The sequence below is a fragment of the Mastomys coucha genome, unplaced genomic scaffold, assembly GCF_008632895.1.
Source record: "Mastomys coucha isolate ucsf_1 unplaced genomic scaffold, UCSF_Mcou_1 pScaffold22, whole genome shotgun sequence".
NCBI lineage: Eukaryota > Metazoa > Chordata > Mammalia > Rodentia > Muridae > Mastomys > Mastomys coucha.
The window spans coordinates 133,352,627-133,365,532 of record NW_022196905.1 but is presented as its reverse complement, the minus strand read 5'-3'; the positions used below and the strand labels follow the sequence as shown (position 1 = coordinate 133,365,532).

The following is a 12,906-nucleotide window of genomic DNA, read 5'->3' as shown; positions in this document are numbered from 1 at the left end:
TTTTCAAGACAGGATTTCTCTGTATAGCCCTAGCTGTACTGGAACTCACTCTGTAGACCAGGCTGGCCTCAAACTCAGAAATCCACCTGCCTCTGCCTTCTAAGTGCTGAGATCAAAGGCATGTGGCACCACTGCCTGGCTCCCTCTGACTTTTGAGACAAGGGTCTCACCTTCAGGCTGGCCTTGAATTTTCTGATCCTCCTGCCTCAGTTTCCTGAGTAGCCAGGATGACAAGTCTCCCATCAGACTCAGGTGACAGTCAATTTCTCACTCTCTCTTTCTTCTCTCACAGGAAGAAAACAGGCAGATCCTGGCTCGGCAGAAGTCAAACTCCCAATGTGATTCCCACGATGAGGAGATTTCCCCAACACCTCCAAATCCCGTGGTGAAGGCGCGTCGCCGGCGGGGAGGTGTGAGCGCTGAAGTCTACACTGAAGAAGATGCCGTCTCCTACGTGAGGAAGGTAAAGAACCCCAGCACATGTCCACACACACCTGGATGTCCCTGTCAGTCCTGGGGATTCGATCCCCTATGTAGCCAGGGCATGGGGTCACATGGAGTAGGAGACTTGGTCATAGGTGGGATTATTGTCACCATAGTGTAAGGCACCATGAGACAAGCAGTGTTTGATGTGGCTCTTGTGGCTCAAATGCAGCTCCTCATAGTTCTGGGACTTGAACAGGTTTGGGGAGAAGAGGACTGGGGTTCTTCAGAACAGCACGGGCTGCGGTTCTGTCCTGCTTCATGCCTTCCAGTCTCTATTAAGGGCACTAAGCTATGAAGCCTGTACTCTACCCTTACTCCTCAATAACCCAACCACTCGTACATGCCTGGTCTGCAAATCTACCCACTAGGACGCTTCGGGGACCCCACAACAGCAACCTGGGAGGCACAGCTCAGCCTGGTGCACCATCTTAGCCACTTTTATGTGCACAGCTAGGTGGCGTTGGTCATTCACAGTGTTAGGCAGCCGCCACCCCTTTCAGCATATGGAATGTTTCTCATCTTGAAAAACAGAAACGCCACAGCCTCTAAATCCCCACTGCTGCCCTCTTCTGGGTTTAATACCATTTGAGGAGATGATAAAAACTAAGATTGGCATTATGATAAAATCAATTAGGGAGCTGCTGGGTATGATGATTAATGTCCATGATCCAGGCAGCCTGGGCTACAGAGCAAGATCAACACAAACAAACTCCTCAGGGTGCTTGCCTTCTGTGGTCTTTTCCATCCCTAGAGCTCTGGTTTAGTTTTGTGCAAAGCTTCAGACAGTCCCAGAGTAAGGGGCTGTATGAAGAGAGTACTTGTGGAGCATAGTGTCAAGGGGAAACTGTGAGACACGTGACAGATTGGAGGAGACCAAAGTGGTAGGACACTGAATGTCACCTGACAACCTGTCTCCTGCGACAGGAGATCATACAGGAAAGCTAAAGGGATCACATTAAAACATGGATGGTGCTTATCCATCGTGGATCCAGTAGGGCTCTCAAAGTTCAGTGGGTAAGGGTCATGGCACAGTGCAGAATGTTTGCAGAGAATCATGTAGTAAAGTGCTGGGGCATGGCTCAGTGGTGGAGCAGCTACCTAGAATCCCCCAGTAAAGGGCTGGGGTGTGGTTCAGTGGTAGAGCACCTGCCTAGAATCCTCCAGTGAGGGGCTGGAATGTGGCTCAGTGGTAGAGCCCTTTTTCCGTGAGTGATGTCCAGTATTCTATACCTAGTACCATAAATCTAAACAAAAGCAGACCCAAACTGCAACAAACGTGCCTCATTTCTGCAAGCTGCCAGTGTGAGGGACGTGAGTGTAGGTACCATGTTTATAATTCTTTTGTAGAGTCTGCTAGACCTTGAGTAGCTTTTTTAAAGAACCTCAGTCCAGTTTGCCAGAGGTATTTTGTAAGGGATGGGTTCACAGGCTCTGAGGTCATAAGATTGCCTCATGGCCGGGCAACCGTGGATGGATGGAGATCTTCCATGACCTACTAAGCCTCCCTGCATTTGTACCACAAGGAAATCGTTGCACTTTCCATCCCTACTCAGGATTTCTCCCATTTTACCCAGACAGGAACCCGTAGCTCCTTTGAAATAGGTCCTGGGTTCCCAGTGTATGCCACAGCTCAGACAGCTGTTAGACACTGGACACCTCTCCTAGTGGTACACACTCACCCCTTGACCTCTTTTCCCACTTACTGTGTTCATGTTGCCTTGGGTATAGTTACAGTGAAGGTCCTTAAGATGCTATTTTATGTTTCCAATATTGGCCATCAAATCCAGAGTCTCACCCATGTTAGGCAGATGTTCTACCACTGAACCACACCCCAGTCCCTCACTGGGGGATTCTAGACAGGGCTCTACCACTGAGTCACACCCCAACCCCTCACTGGGGGATTCTAGGCAGGGGCTCTATCACTGAGCCATACCCTCAGCCCCTCACTGGGGGATTCTAGGCAGGGGCTCTACCATTGAGCCACACCCCAGCCCCTCACTAGGGGATTCTAGGCAGGAGCTCCACCACTGAGCCACATGCCAGCCCCTCACTGGGGGATTCTAGGTAGGTGCTCTACCACTGAGCCACACCCACAGCCTTCTAATCTTTAAACAACTGCTTATCATCTCTCTACAAATTCAGTGAGAGTAAAAAAAATTGCCAAAGGTTCTGTCTTCTGGCACTTTCTAGGTGGCTCCGAAGCTCCAAAGACTCATAGGTCCCAAACAATTCCAAACTCTCCACTAGACGATGCCTATGCTTCTTTCTTGTTTTTTATTTATTTAAAGAAAAAATGTCTAAAGGTGGGCTGGCAAGATGGCTCAGCAGGTAAATATGCATTCTACCAAACCTAAGGACTTGAATTAGGTACCTAGAACTTATTTAGTGGAAAGAGAGAACTGCTTCCTGTAGGTTGATCTCTGACCTCTGTCTGAACACTATGGTACATGAGCCCTACCTCAATCAATCAATAAATATAATTAAAAAAAATTAACTTTAAGTATACATGGCATTTCCTTCTGCTCTTTTCTTTCCTTCCTTCTTTCTTTCTTTCTTTCTTCCTTTCTTCCTTCCTTCCTTCCTTTCTTTTTTTTTTTTTTTTTTTTTTTTTTTTTTATAGCATGACCTGATACTAGGGCCATGAGGACGGACGGATAGTAGCTCCAGGCTGGATGGTTTCTTAGTTTCTAGCAACAGCTTGGGGAGCTAGCTCTGTCCTCAGAGCTAAAAGGTCTGAGCCTTGTCTCTTCCACAGGTCATTCCTAAGGATTATAAGACCATGACTGCACTGGCTAAGGCCATTTCCAAGAACGTGCTCTTTTCTCACCTGGATGACAACGAGAGAAGGTAGGCACTGGGGCTTACATGCCTGCTCCTGGCCGAACCATGTGGGGAGTAAGGGGGATGCTGGCTTTTCTGTCTGTGGGCTCACGAGTTAACCACCATACAGACCTGTGTACTCCTCTGGACCAGTGCAGGAGCTGTGTCCCTGGTCCTGGGGAGAGTTGAGCCACCTCTCTCAGCTATGGACTCTAGAGTCACAGCTTTCACATACTGAAGCTTGTAGAAAGGCAGAGTCGTGGACTACCCTTTGTGCTCCTGATCCTGTGCCTGAATGTTCCAGCATCTTTCATATGCCTGGGCTAGCCATGCCTTCTTTGAAACTGTAAGACAAGCAGAGTGGGAAGGAAGTCATTACTTCAGGGAGAGAAACCTGTGAGGCAGGAAGGGTCCAGCACTATGTTTGGGAAGTTCACTGTATAAAGTGATAAAACAAACAAACAAACAAAACAAAACAAACAAAAAAAACAAAACAAAAAAACCAGAAAGTTTTATCTGGTTGTAGCAGAGGCAGGAGGATTGCTATGAGTTCAAGGCAATCTAGAACATAAGCAAGACCCTGGTTTGATGGATAAAATGCTTGTTGTAAGTTTCCCATAAACCAGGCATGGTGGTGGACACCTGTAATCCCAACAATTGAAGGTGGAGGCAGGGGATCGGAAGTTCAAGGGATAGTTTCCGCTGCATAGCTAGTCCAAAGTCAGTCTAGATGACATGAGACCCTGACTCAAAAGCTATATGTTTTTTTTAAAAGTAATTTATTTATTTTATGTGCATTGATGTTTTATCTGCATGTATGTCTGAGGGTGTCAGATCTTGGAGTTATAGTTATGAGCTGCCATGTGGGTGCTGAGAATTGAACCCGGGTCCTCTGGAAGAGCAGACAGTGATCTCAACCGCTGAATCATCTCTTCAGCTCCATATGTTTTTGTCTACATTACCCAACATAGGCTGCTTTGCTAGCATTTGAATGTGAAATGCTCTCTACTTACAAGTTCATGCGTCCCAACTCTTTGGTTTGCATTTTATTCAGTTTTACATTTATCTATCTATCTATCTATCTATCTATCTATCTATCTATCTATCTATCTGGATATCTATCTATCTAAATATGCACATGTTATGCACATTTGTGTAAGAGTACAACTTTCAGGAATTGTTTCTTTTTTAAGATTTATTTATTTTATGTAAATGAGTACACTGTAGCTGTATAGATGGTTGTGAGCCTTCAATGTGGTTGTTGGGAATTGAATTTTTTAGGACCTCCACTCACTCGGGTCAACTCTGCTTTCTCAGTCCCTGCTAGCTTCGGCCCAAAGATTTATTTATTATTATATATAAGTAACTGTAGCTGTCTTCTGACATACCAGAAGAGGGTGTGAGATCTCATTATGGGTGATTGTGAGCCACTATATGGTTGCTGGAATTTTTACTCAGGACCTTCAGAAGAACAGTCAGTGCTCTTACCAGCTGAGCTATCTCAGGAATTGTTTCTTTCCTTCCACTGTGTGAGTTCTGGGAACTGAACTCAAGTCACTAGGCATGGCAGCAGGGTCACCTTTACTGCCGATCCATCTTGCCAGTCCTCATGTATTTGAACTCTTGATCCTCAGCTGGTGTTGTTATTGTGGAACTTAGTAGAAGCTATAAGATCTGAGGCATGATTGTAGGTCTCTAAGGGTGGGCTTTGGGGGTTTGCATAGCTTCATCCCACTTCTGGTTCATGTTCTCTGCTTTCTGATCTATTGACATGTAAACATATTTACCATAAGCTCCCACCACGGTGCATAGATCCACCCAGGTCACTCTGTCTTCCTTGCCATGAGAAGCAGGCTCCCTTTGACTGTGAGCCAAAATGAACAGCTTCTCCCGTAAGTTGCTTCTGTCAGGGATTCGATAGTGGTGACTAGAAAAAGAGTGTGGTCCTGCCCTGGTTTGGTAGGTACTCATGAGCCAATATCGGGACCTGAGAGTGCTCTTTCGTATGGCACAGAAGGACAGGAGATGTGATTAATTGATGTGGGGAGAGTCCTTCCCTTGGGAGATGTAAACACTATCTACCCACTAGTGACAGCTCAGCTGTGTTGGCACCCTCCTTTAATCCTAGCACTCAGGAAGCAGAGGCAGGTGGATCTCTGTGAGTTCGAGGCCAGCCTGGTCTACAGATCAAGTTCTAGGACAGTCATGGCTACACAGAGAAACCCTGCCTTAAAAAAATATGGCTGGAGAGATGGCTCAGTGGTTAAGAGCACTGATTGCTCCTCCAGAGTTCCTGAGTTCAATTCCCAGCAACCACATGGTAGCTCACAACCATCTGTAATGGGATCTGATGCACTCTTCTGGTGTGTCTGAAGATAGCTACAGTGTACTCATATATATATATATATATATATATATATATATATATATATATGTATATATATACACACACACATATATATATAGTATATAAAATAATAAAATAAAATAAATTATTATTATTATTATTATTTTAAAGACAGGGTTTCTCTATGTAGCCCTGGTTGTCCTGGAAGGCCAGGCTGACCTCCAACTCAGAAATCTGCATGCTTCTGCCTCCCATGTGCTGGCTTATAATTCTTTTTAAAAACAAAACAAGTTCCAGTGACAAAGTTCAATGGCACCAAAGCCCCCCTGAGGATTCACTGAGCTTACTGGGCTATGGAGCCCCCTCATAACCTTCTCTATCCTATCATTCCCGATAACCCGGACATTACACAGTGAGGGCAGACCACACACAGATGGCCAGGAGGAACAACTGGAACCTCAGATGGGTATTCAGTGACTCACAGTTCTCTTTTTCTCAAAGGGACATTACCAGTCCACAGGCAAGATCATGACAGACACTTACAAACAGACACATACAAGGTGAATATAATGGTTTGTATATGCTTGGACGAGGGAGTGGCACTATTAGAAAGTGTAGCTCTGTTGGAGTAGGTGTGTTACTATGGGTGTGGGCTATAAGACCCTCACCCTAGCTGCCTGGAAGTTAGTAATCTGCTAGCAGCCTTCAGATGAAGGTATAGAGCTTTCAGCTCCTCCTGCACTGTGCCTGCCTGGATGCTGCCATGTTCCTGCTTTGATGATAATGGACTGAATCTCTGAACCTGTAAGCCAGCCCGAATTAAATGCTGTCCTTGTAAGAGTTGCCTTGGTTGTGGTGTCTGCTCACACCAGTAAAACCCTAAGACAGTGATGAAGTTGGTGCCAGTTTGGCTCTAAGGACTGCTTTCTGCTACACTTGAGGATATGGGTGGGCATGGCCTTGGATTTTCTAGGTGACTCTAAGTGGCTTATGTGCCCTAGTGAGGAGGAGGTGAGAGACAATTGGAATGCATGCAGGGTCTACCTGCGACAGAAGTGGAGATGAGAGTCCTGTGGTGACCAGACATGGATGCCTAGCATCACACGAAATGGAGATGAAGGAAGGGTTTCTCCTAGTGCGTGGGGGAGGCAGTCTAGATGTCTTGGTTCCATGTCTTGATTCTGAGTTCTTGGAAGTGTTGAGAAAAGCAATTCTTGCTTCTGGTGCTAGTTCATGGTGATTGGCCATGGAGGTCACAGGATTCCCTCATCTAGCTGGGAGCAGTGTTTGGGGCAATAGCTCTCGCTGGTCACCAGGTCAGCAGTTGACTGAAGTGTTGTACCTCTGTGTGTGTTTGTGTATGTGTGTGCCCACATGCATGTGCATGTGTATGTGTACCAGAGGTAAACTGTGGGGTCACTCCTCCCATCCATCTTGTGTTTTGAAACCCAATCTCTACTGAACCTGGAACTTGCTGATTAGGGTATACTGACTGCCTGGCCAGCAAGTCCTAGGGATGCACCTGTCTCTGCCTCCTGAATCCACCGTCATTACAAGCTTCTTACTTAGGAACCAGGGACTGAATTCTGGACTATGTGTTTGCGAAATCCAAGCTCTTTCCTGACAGCCCCATCTTTCCAGGTTTGTACTTGGTTTTAAACTGAGTTTATGCATCTGTTTACAGTGTCGATTGAAATTTGACTTTGAATGAGTGTGACATTCACATGGTTAAAACCTCAGCAGGTGCAGAGAGAGGGGTTCAAGGTGATAGATAGCTGTCTGGAGACTATCCCAGGACTCTTGCTTGACTCTGTATGGGTCTTCATGGGCACCTCTAAGTCTCCCTTCTGTTCCTTAGATAAGAAGTCACCCATCCCATGGTGGATTGCCACATAGACAGGCTGTCTACTGCTCCTCTTTCTCCTCATCTTCTTTTTCTTCTTTTTGTGTATGTATAGGGACATATTCTTGTGCATGTGCAAGTACATGTGTGCACATGCCTGTGTGGGTGTGTGCCTGTAAAAATCAGAGGTCAATTTAAGGTGTCATCCTCAGGCATGATCTACCTTGTTTTTCTGAGGCAGGATCTTTAATTGGCCTAAAATCACTACTCAGTCTAAGCCGGACAGCCAGTGAGCCTGAGGGTCCAATCTGTCTGCCTCTACAGGACTAATTTCAAGTGTGTAATTAAATTTAAATTTTCATTTTTACTATTTTAAAATTTCACACATGGGTACACTATATTTACATCATTTACACCCCTTCTTTTCTCCCCTCCAACTCCTTCCTTCCCTTGTTCCCTCTAGGACTGATGATTGCTTCTTCTGTATTTATTTTACATATGCGAGCACACACACGCACATACGCACACACACACACACTTACAGTCCATTTAGCATTACTCATAGGTACATATATTTAGGGCTGTCCACATAGGATTGGATAACCTGTTAGGGGGCTCATTCCCTAGGAAGACTGATGTTCCCTCTCTTACCAGCCATCTACTGTGGTTCTACATCGAGGAGTGGGGCCTTGTGGACTTATCAATATTCCTGTGTGAACCCAGGCATTACTATGGGACTGGGGACTCGAACTCAGGTCCTTGTGCTTGCACATTAAGCACTTTACCCACCAAACAATCTCCCCAGCTCCTTTCTGCCTTTGTGAGACATGGTCTCATTATGCAGCTCAGGTAAGCCTTGGACTTGTTATTCTCCTGCCTCAGCTTTCTGATGGCTGGGGTCGTAGGTAGGGATACCATACCTGGCCTAACTCAGCCTTTGTGGGCATGCTGTGGGTACGTGGCTCATTCCAGCCCTGCTCTCTGTCATAACTGTAGGCAGTAAGTCCTGCTCTGTCTGATCACTGATAACGCTCTGGAATTGTGGGATCTCCAGCCAATCGACCATGAAGCTGAGGAGGCAGATAGCTAGGGTAATGACATCTCTTTGCAAAGCTGGCCTGGGAAGCAGGGGCTCATGCGTGGTATGTGTGTCTGCTTCAGGTGTATTGTTTTCCACAGAGGAAAACTCACTTTTCATATGTACACAGTACACTCTGGTTCCTGGCCAGGGAGCTGGCTCGGGAAGTAGTCCTGAGGGAACAGGCAGGGAGGCTTCATCTCTGATCTCTCACATGATGCTGCTCTGTGCAGCTTCCAGAACTGCCTTCCCTGTGTTCTTGAAGCCAGGCTTTTAGCAGCTCTGTCTGGCTCGATGCGGTTTGGCAGGAGCAGAGTTCCAAGACTGCAGTTTTTGGGCCCTGGCCTTGGGGCTCCTCTCTCCCCACATGGGTGGAGTGAAGTGAGCGATGTCTGCCCTTCCCTATGGGGTCTGCTTGCAGGGTGAGCGCACCTCCTTTCCTGATGGCATCTCCATTCAGATTCAGATTCAGGACAAGCTCATTGTCAGGGGCTGAGCAGTTTTGCTTGTGTCAGTTTATCTTGAGTTTTCCTAAGCTGTACCAAAGACACTCGTTTGGAAAGGAGAAAGATGATGTTGAGTTAAGTCCTTTTATTTAGAAGAGGATGATGGGACTTGGGAGACGGCTCAGTTGCTAAAGCACTTCTGAGTTCAATCCCTAGAATCCACATAAAAAAGGCAAGCGTGGTTGCACATGCTTGTAATCTCAGCAGAGGAAGGTAGACACAGGTGGATCTTTGGGGCAGCTGGCCAGCCTAGCCTAATTGGTCAGCCCTAAGCCAGACAGGAAAGACGGACAGAAGCAGAGAAACAGCAGCTGAAATCACTGTGGGCCTCCATACATATGCGTACAGCTATGTCCTCATATATACACGTGTGTGTGTCACAGACATACACTCACACATATACACTCACACACTCACACACATACTCCCACACATATACTCACACACACACTTATACACATACGCTCACCCACCATGCGCACGCACACTCATGCACATGCACACACTCACATGCACACACACGTACACTTACACTAACACATGTACACACACACACATGCACATGTGTATACACACAAGTTGATGCTTAGCTGATAAGACAATCGTGTTTCTAGTCGGTGCCTATTGAAGGCTCTCTGGGCTTTTGCCCAAGGTTTGAACTTGTGGCTTCTGTTTCTTCTCTTGTCCTCTGCCGAAGGCAGCACCGCACATCAGAAGCAGAGCCTGTAGCATCTCCATGACAATAGGTCACCTCATCCTCTCTCTACCACCTGCATGGGGATGAGGACACTGAGCATTCTGGGTATGTACAGCCAAGAGAGCTGACTCCTGCTGCTAGGAGCATCTTCAGAACACTCACTATGTGGGGGTCCCTGTATCCTGAGGTGACTTCCATATGCCCTGGTGGGTGATGGGCTCCTGAGACAGGCCCCAGTAAATGGTGCTGAGATAGATAGTGGCACATGCACATATGATGTAGATCACGTAGACACAACTTTGGGTATGTTAAAATGTCTTTGGAGAGAGTTGTGTACATTGTGATTGTGATGATATTCTCTGGGTTTCAATGTCAAGTAAAGTTAAGAAGACCTACTATACAGCAAAGTCCATATGTGTATAATTGTTACAGTCATCACCATCAGCATTGGTATCACCATCTCTCCATTGCATTCCATTAACACAGTCATCCCCATCATCCCCGCCATCATCTTCATCCCCACCATCCTCCTCATCACCATCATCCCCACTATCACCTTCATCCCTACCATCCTCATCATCACCATCATCCCCACCATCCCCACCATCATCATCATCCCGACAATCACCATCATCCCCACCATCATCTTCATCCCCACCATCCCCACCATTCCCATCATCCCCACCATCCCTACTATCACCTTCATCCCCACCATCCTCATCATCACCATCATCCCTACCATCTCCATCATCCCAACAATCACCATCATCCCCACCATCATCTTCATCCCCACCATCCTCATCATCCCCATCATCCCCACCATCCCCACCACCTCCATCACCTCCATCATCCCCACCATCCCCACTATCACCTTCATCCTCACCATCTCCACCATCACCACTGCCAACATCGGCACCATCATCACCACCATCTCTAAAATTTTAAATTAAAATTAAGCCAATCTATGTAAGTATGAGTATATGTGCATGAAGGTGCCTGTGGAAGTCAGAGGAATTGGATCCTCATGAGCTAGAGTCAGAGGCGATTGTGAGCCCCACAACATGGGATTGGGGAATAGAACTCTTGTCCTCTACAAGAGCAGTTATTTATTCTTTTTTGTTGTTGTTGTTATGTGTTGTTTTTTTGAGACAGGGTTTCTCTGTGTAGCCCTCCCTGTCCTGGAATTAGCTCTGTAGACCAGGTTGGCCTCAAACTCAGAGATCTGCCTGCCTCTTTTTATACACCAAGTGCTGAGATTAAAGCTGTGCATCACTGTGCCTGGCTTCCGTAATTACCCTTAACAGCTAAGCCATCATCTATCCAGCCCCATCACCACCACCGTCACTTGTCACCATAATTGCCATCGTCATTACAACACTTCCGTCTATTCTCTCAGTCCTTTGGGTGGGTGGCAAGGTGGCAACCATCAGTAGGCTTCTCCCTAGATCTTCTCTTCGTTCCTCAGAGACTGGTCCTGCTGCCAAATGTACTCGCAGCCAGTCCAGTTCCCCCACCCTCCACCCCACTGTGACTCAGCACTCAGGAATCTGCCATTGTCACCACGAGACCACATCAGGAGGTCATTTGCAGCTCTATCCAGGGCCTCAGTTACCTGGCAGGCTGCTGTGGTCTTTGAGACACCCATGCTCAGAAAGAACAATCTCCAGAGCCCAGTCTAGGGAAGGCTCTTGCCCCTCACTCTGGGACCAGCCAGCATCAAGTGTCCTACCTCCCCACCTCCTGCCCCCTCGTGATCCCTCTGTGCAGTCAACATGCTCTTGGCACGTGCCTCAGTGTGGCAACAAGTGCACCCTTCTGCTTGTCTCCATCAGGGGCCAAGCAGACCCTCACCCCTCCTACTGAGGTGGGACAGTTACTGCTTGGCCAGAGTCCCAGCATCCTCAAAATGTAGCTCCCAGGGGTACTCAGAAGCTCTGGGATGCTCTGGGAGGAAGGTGGAGACTCTTGGGGCTCCATCCTGTTCCTTTCTAGGTGTTTGATGGGTGCCCCAAGAGGGAGCATGACTGAGCCCTAGGGAGCCAAGCAGCATGGTAATTAGGTAACATTGTGTGTTTGCTGCATGTGTTGGGTCCTCGGCTGGGGGCCTCATTACCTGAGCCAACAGAAGGGCTGCCAGGTGCGTCACCCAGTAGCTCGGTTCTCTGCTTCTCTAATTAAAATCTCCCGGCCTCTGGCCTGAGCGCGGCTCCCACAGCTGTCTCCTGTTATCTGTGTGGTCTCACTTCCTCCCACCCGCCTATCTCTGCAGCTTGTTTTTGCACAAATTGGCTCTGGGCCTCAGGTGATGGGAAAAACACGCAGTCTGCCGAGTCATACGCAGCCAAGGGAGCTGGCTCCCGCTGCTGGGCGCATTCTCGACCCCCTTCCTCCTCTCCAGCCTGGCAAGGGCTTTGAGGCTCTGTGTTTCCCTTCCAGGCAGTGTTGAAAAACAAAATTAGCATTTTTGTAAAAATACGAAGCCTCATTTGAAGAGAAGCTTAATAGCCTACAGAATCAGATTCGGTTTTCTTTTTCATATAGCCAGGTTCGCCCTGGGCTGAGGTTAGCAAGTCTTTGGCTGTATCCAGGGACTTGGATGGGAACTAGAATCTGAAGTTGGAAACCTGCCTTAATGACACTGGCTCCATGCTCTACCATCTTTTCTCTTTATTTCTTCCTTCTTCTCTCCCTCCCTTCCTTTCCTTTTTCTTGTTTTGAGCCACTGGGAATTGAACCTAGGGTCTTGTACATGTTTGGTGAGTACTCTACTGCTGAGTCATACTGCTGAGTCCCCCTCACTGGGGGATTCTAGGCAGGGGCTCTACCACTGAGCCACACCCCAGCCCCTCACTGGGGAATTCTAGGCAGGGGCTCTACCACTGAGCCACACCCCAGCCCCTCACTGGGGGATTCTAGGCAGGGGCTCTACCACTGAGCCACACCCCAATCCCACACTGGGGGATTCTAGGCAGGTGCTCCACCACTGAGCCACACCCCAGCCCCTCACTGGGGGATTCTAGGCAGGTGTTCTACCACTGAGTCACATCCCAGCCTGTCACTGGGGGATTCTAGGCAGGGGCTCTACCACTGAGCCACACGCCAGCTCCTCACTGGGGGATTCTAGGCAGG

General features: G+C 47.7%; 1 protein-coding gene across 5 annotated transcripts in view; it reads left to right on the top strand.

The window, feature by feature from the left end:
- The window catches only part of Prkar1b (protein kinase cAMP-dependent type I regulatory subunit beta), a 121,875-nt gene that overhangs the window by 22,453 nt on the left and 86,516 nt on the right, over positions 1-12,906 (top strand). For all 5 annotated transcript variants that reach the window (XM_031338460.1, XM_031338462.1, XM_031338461.1 and 2 more), the window contains 2 exons: positions 293-463; positions 3,242-3,333. In XM_031338460.1, coding sequence (XP_031194320.1) covers positions 293-463; positions 3,242-3,333 — 263 coding nt within the window. The remainder of the gene's footprint in view (positions 1-292; positions 464-3,241; positions 3,334-12,906) is intronic.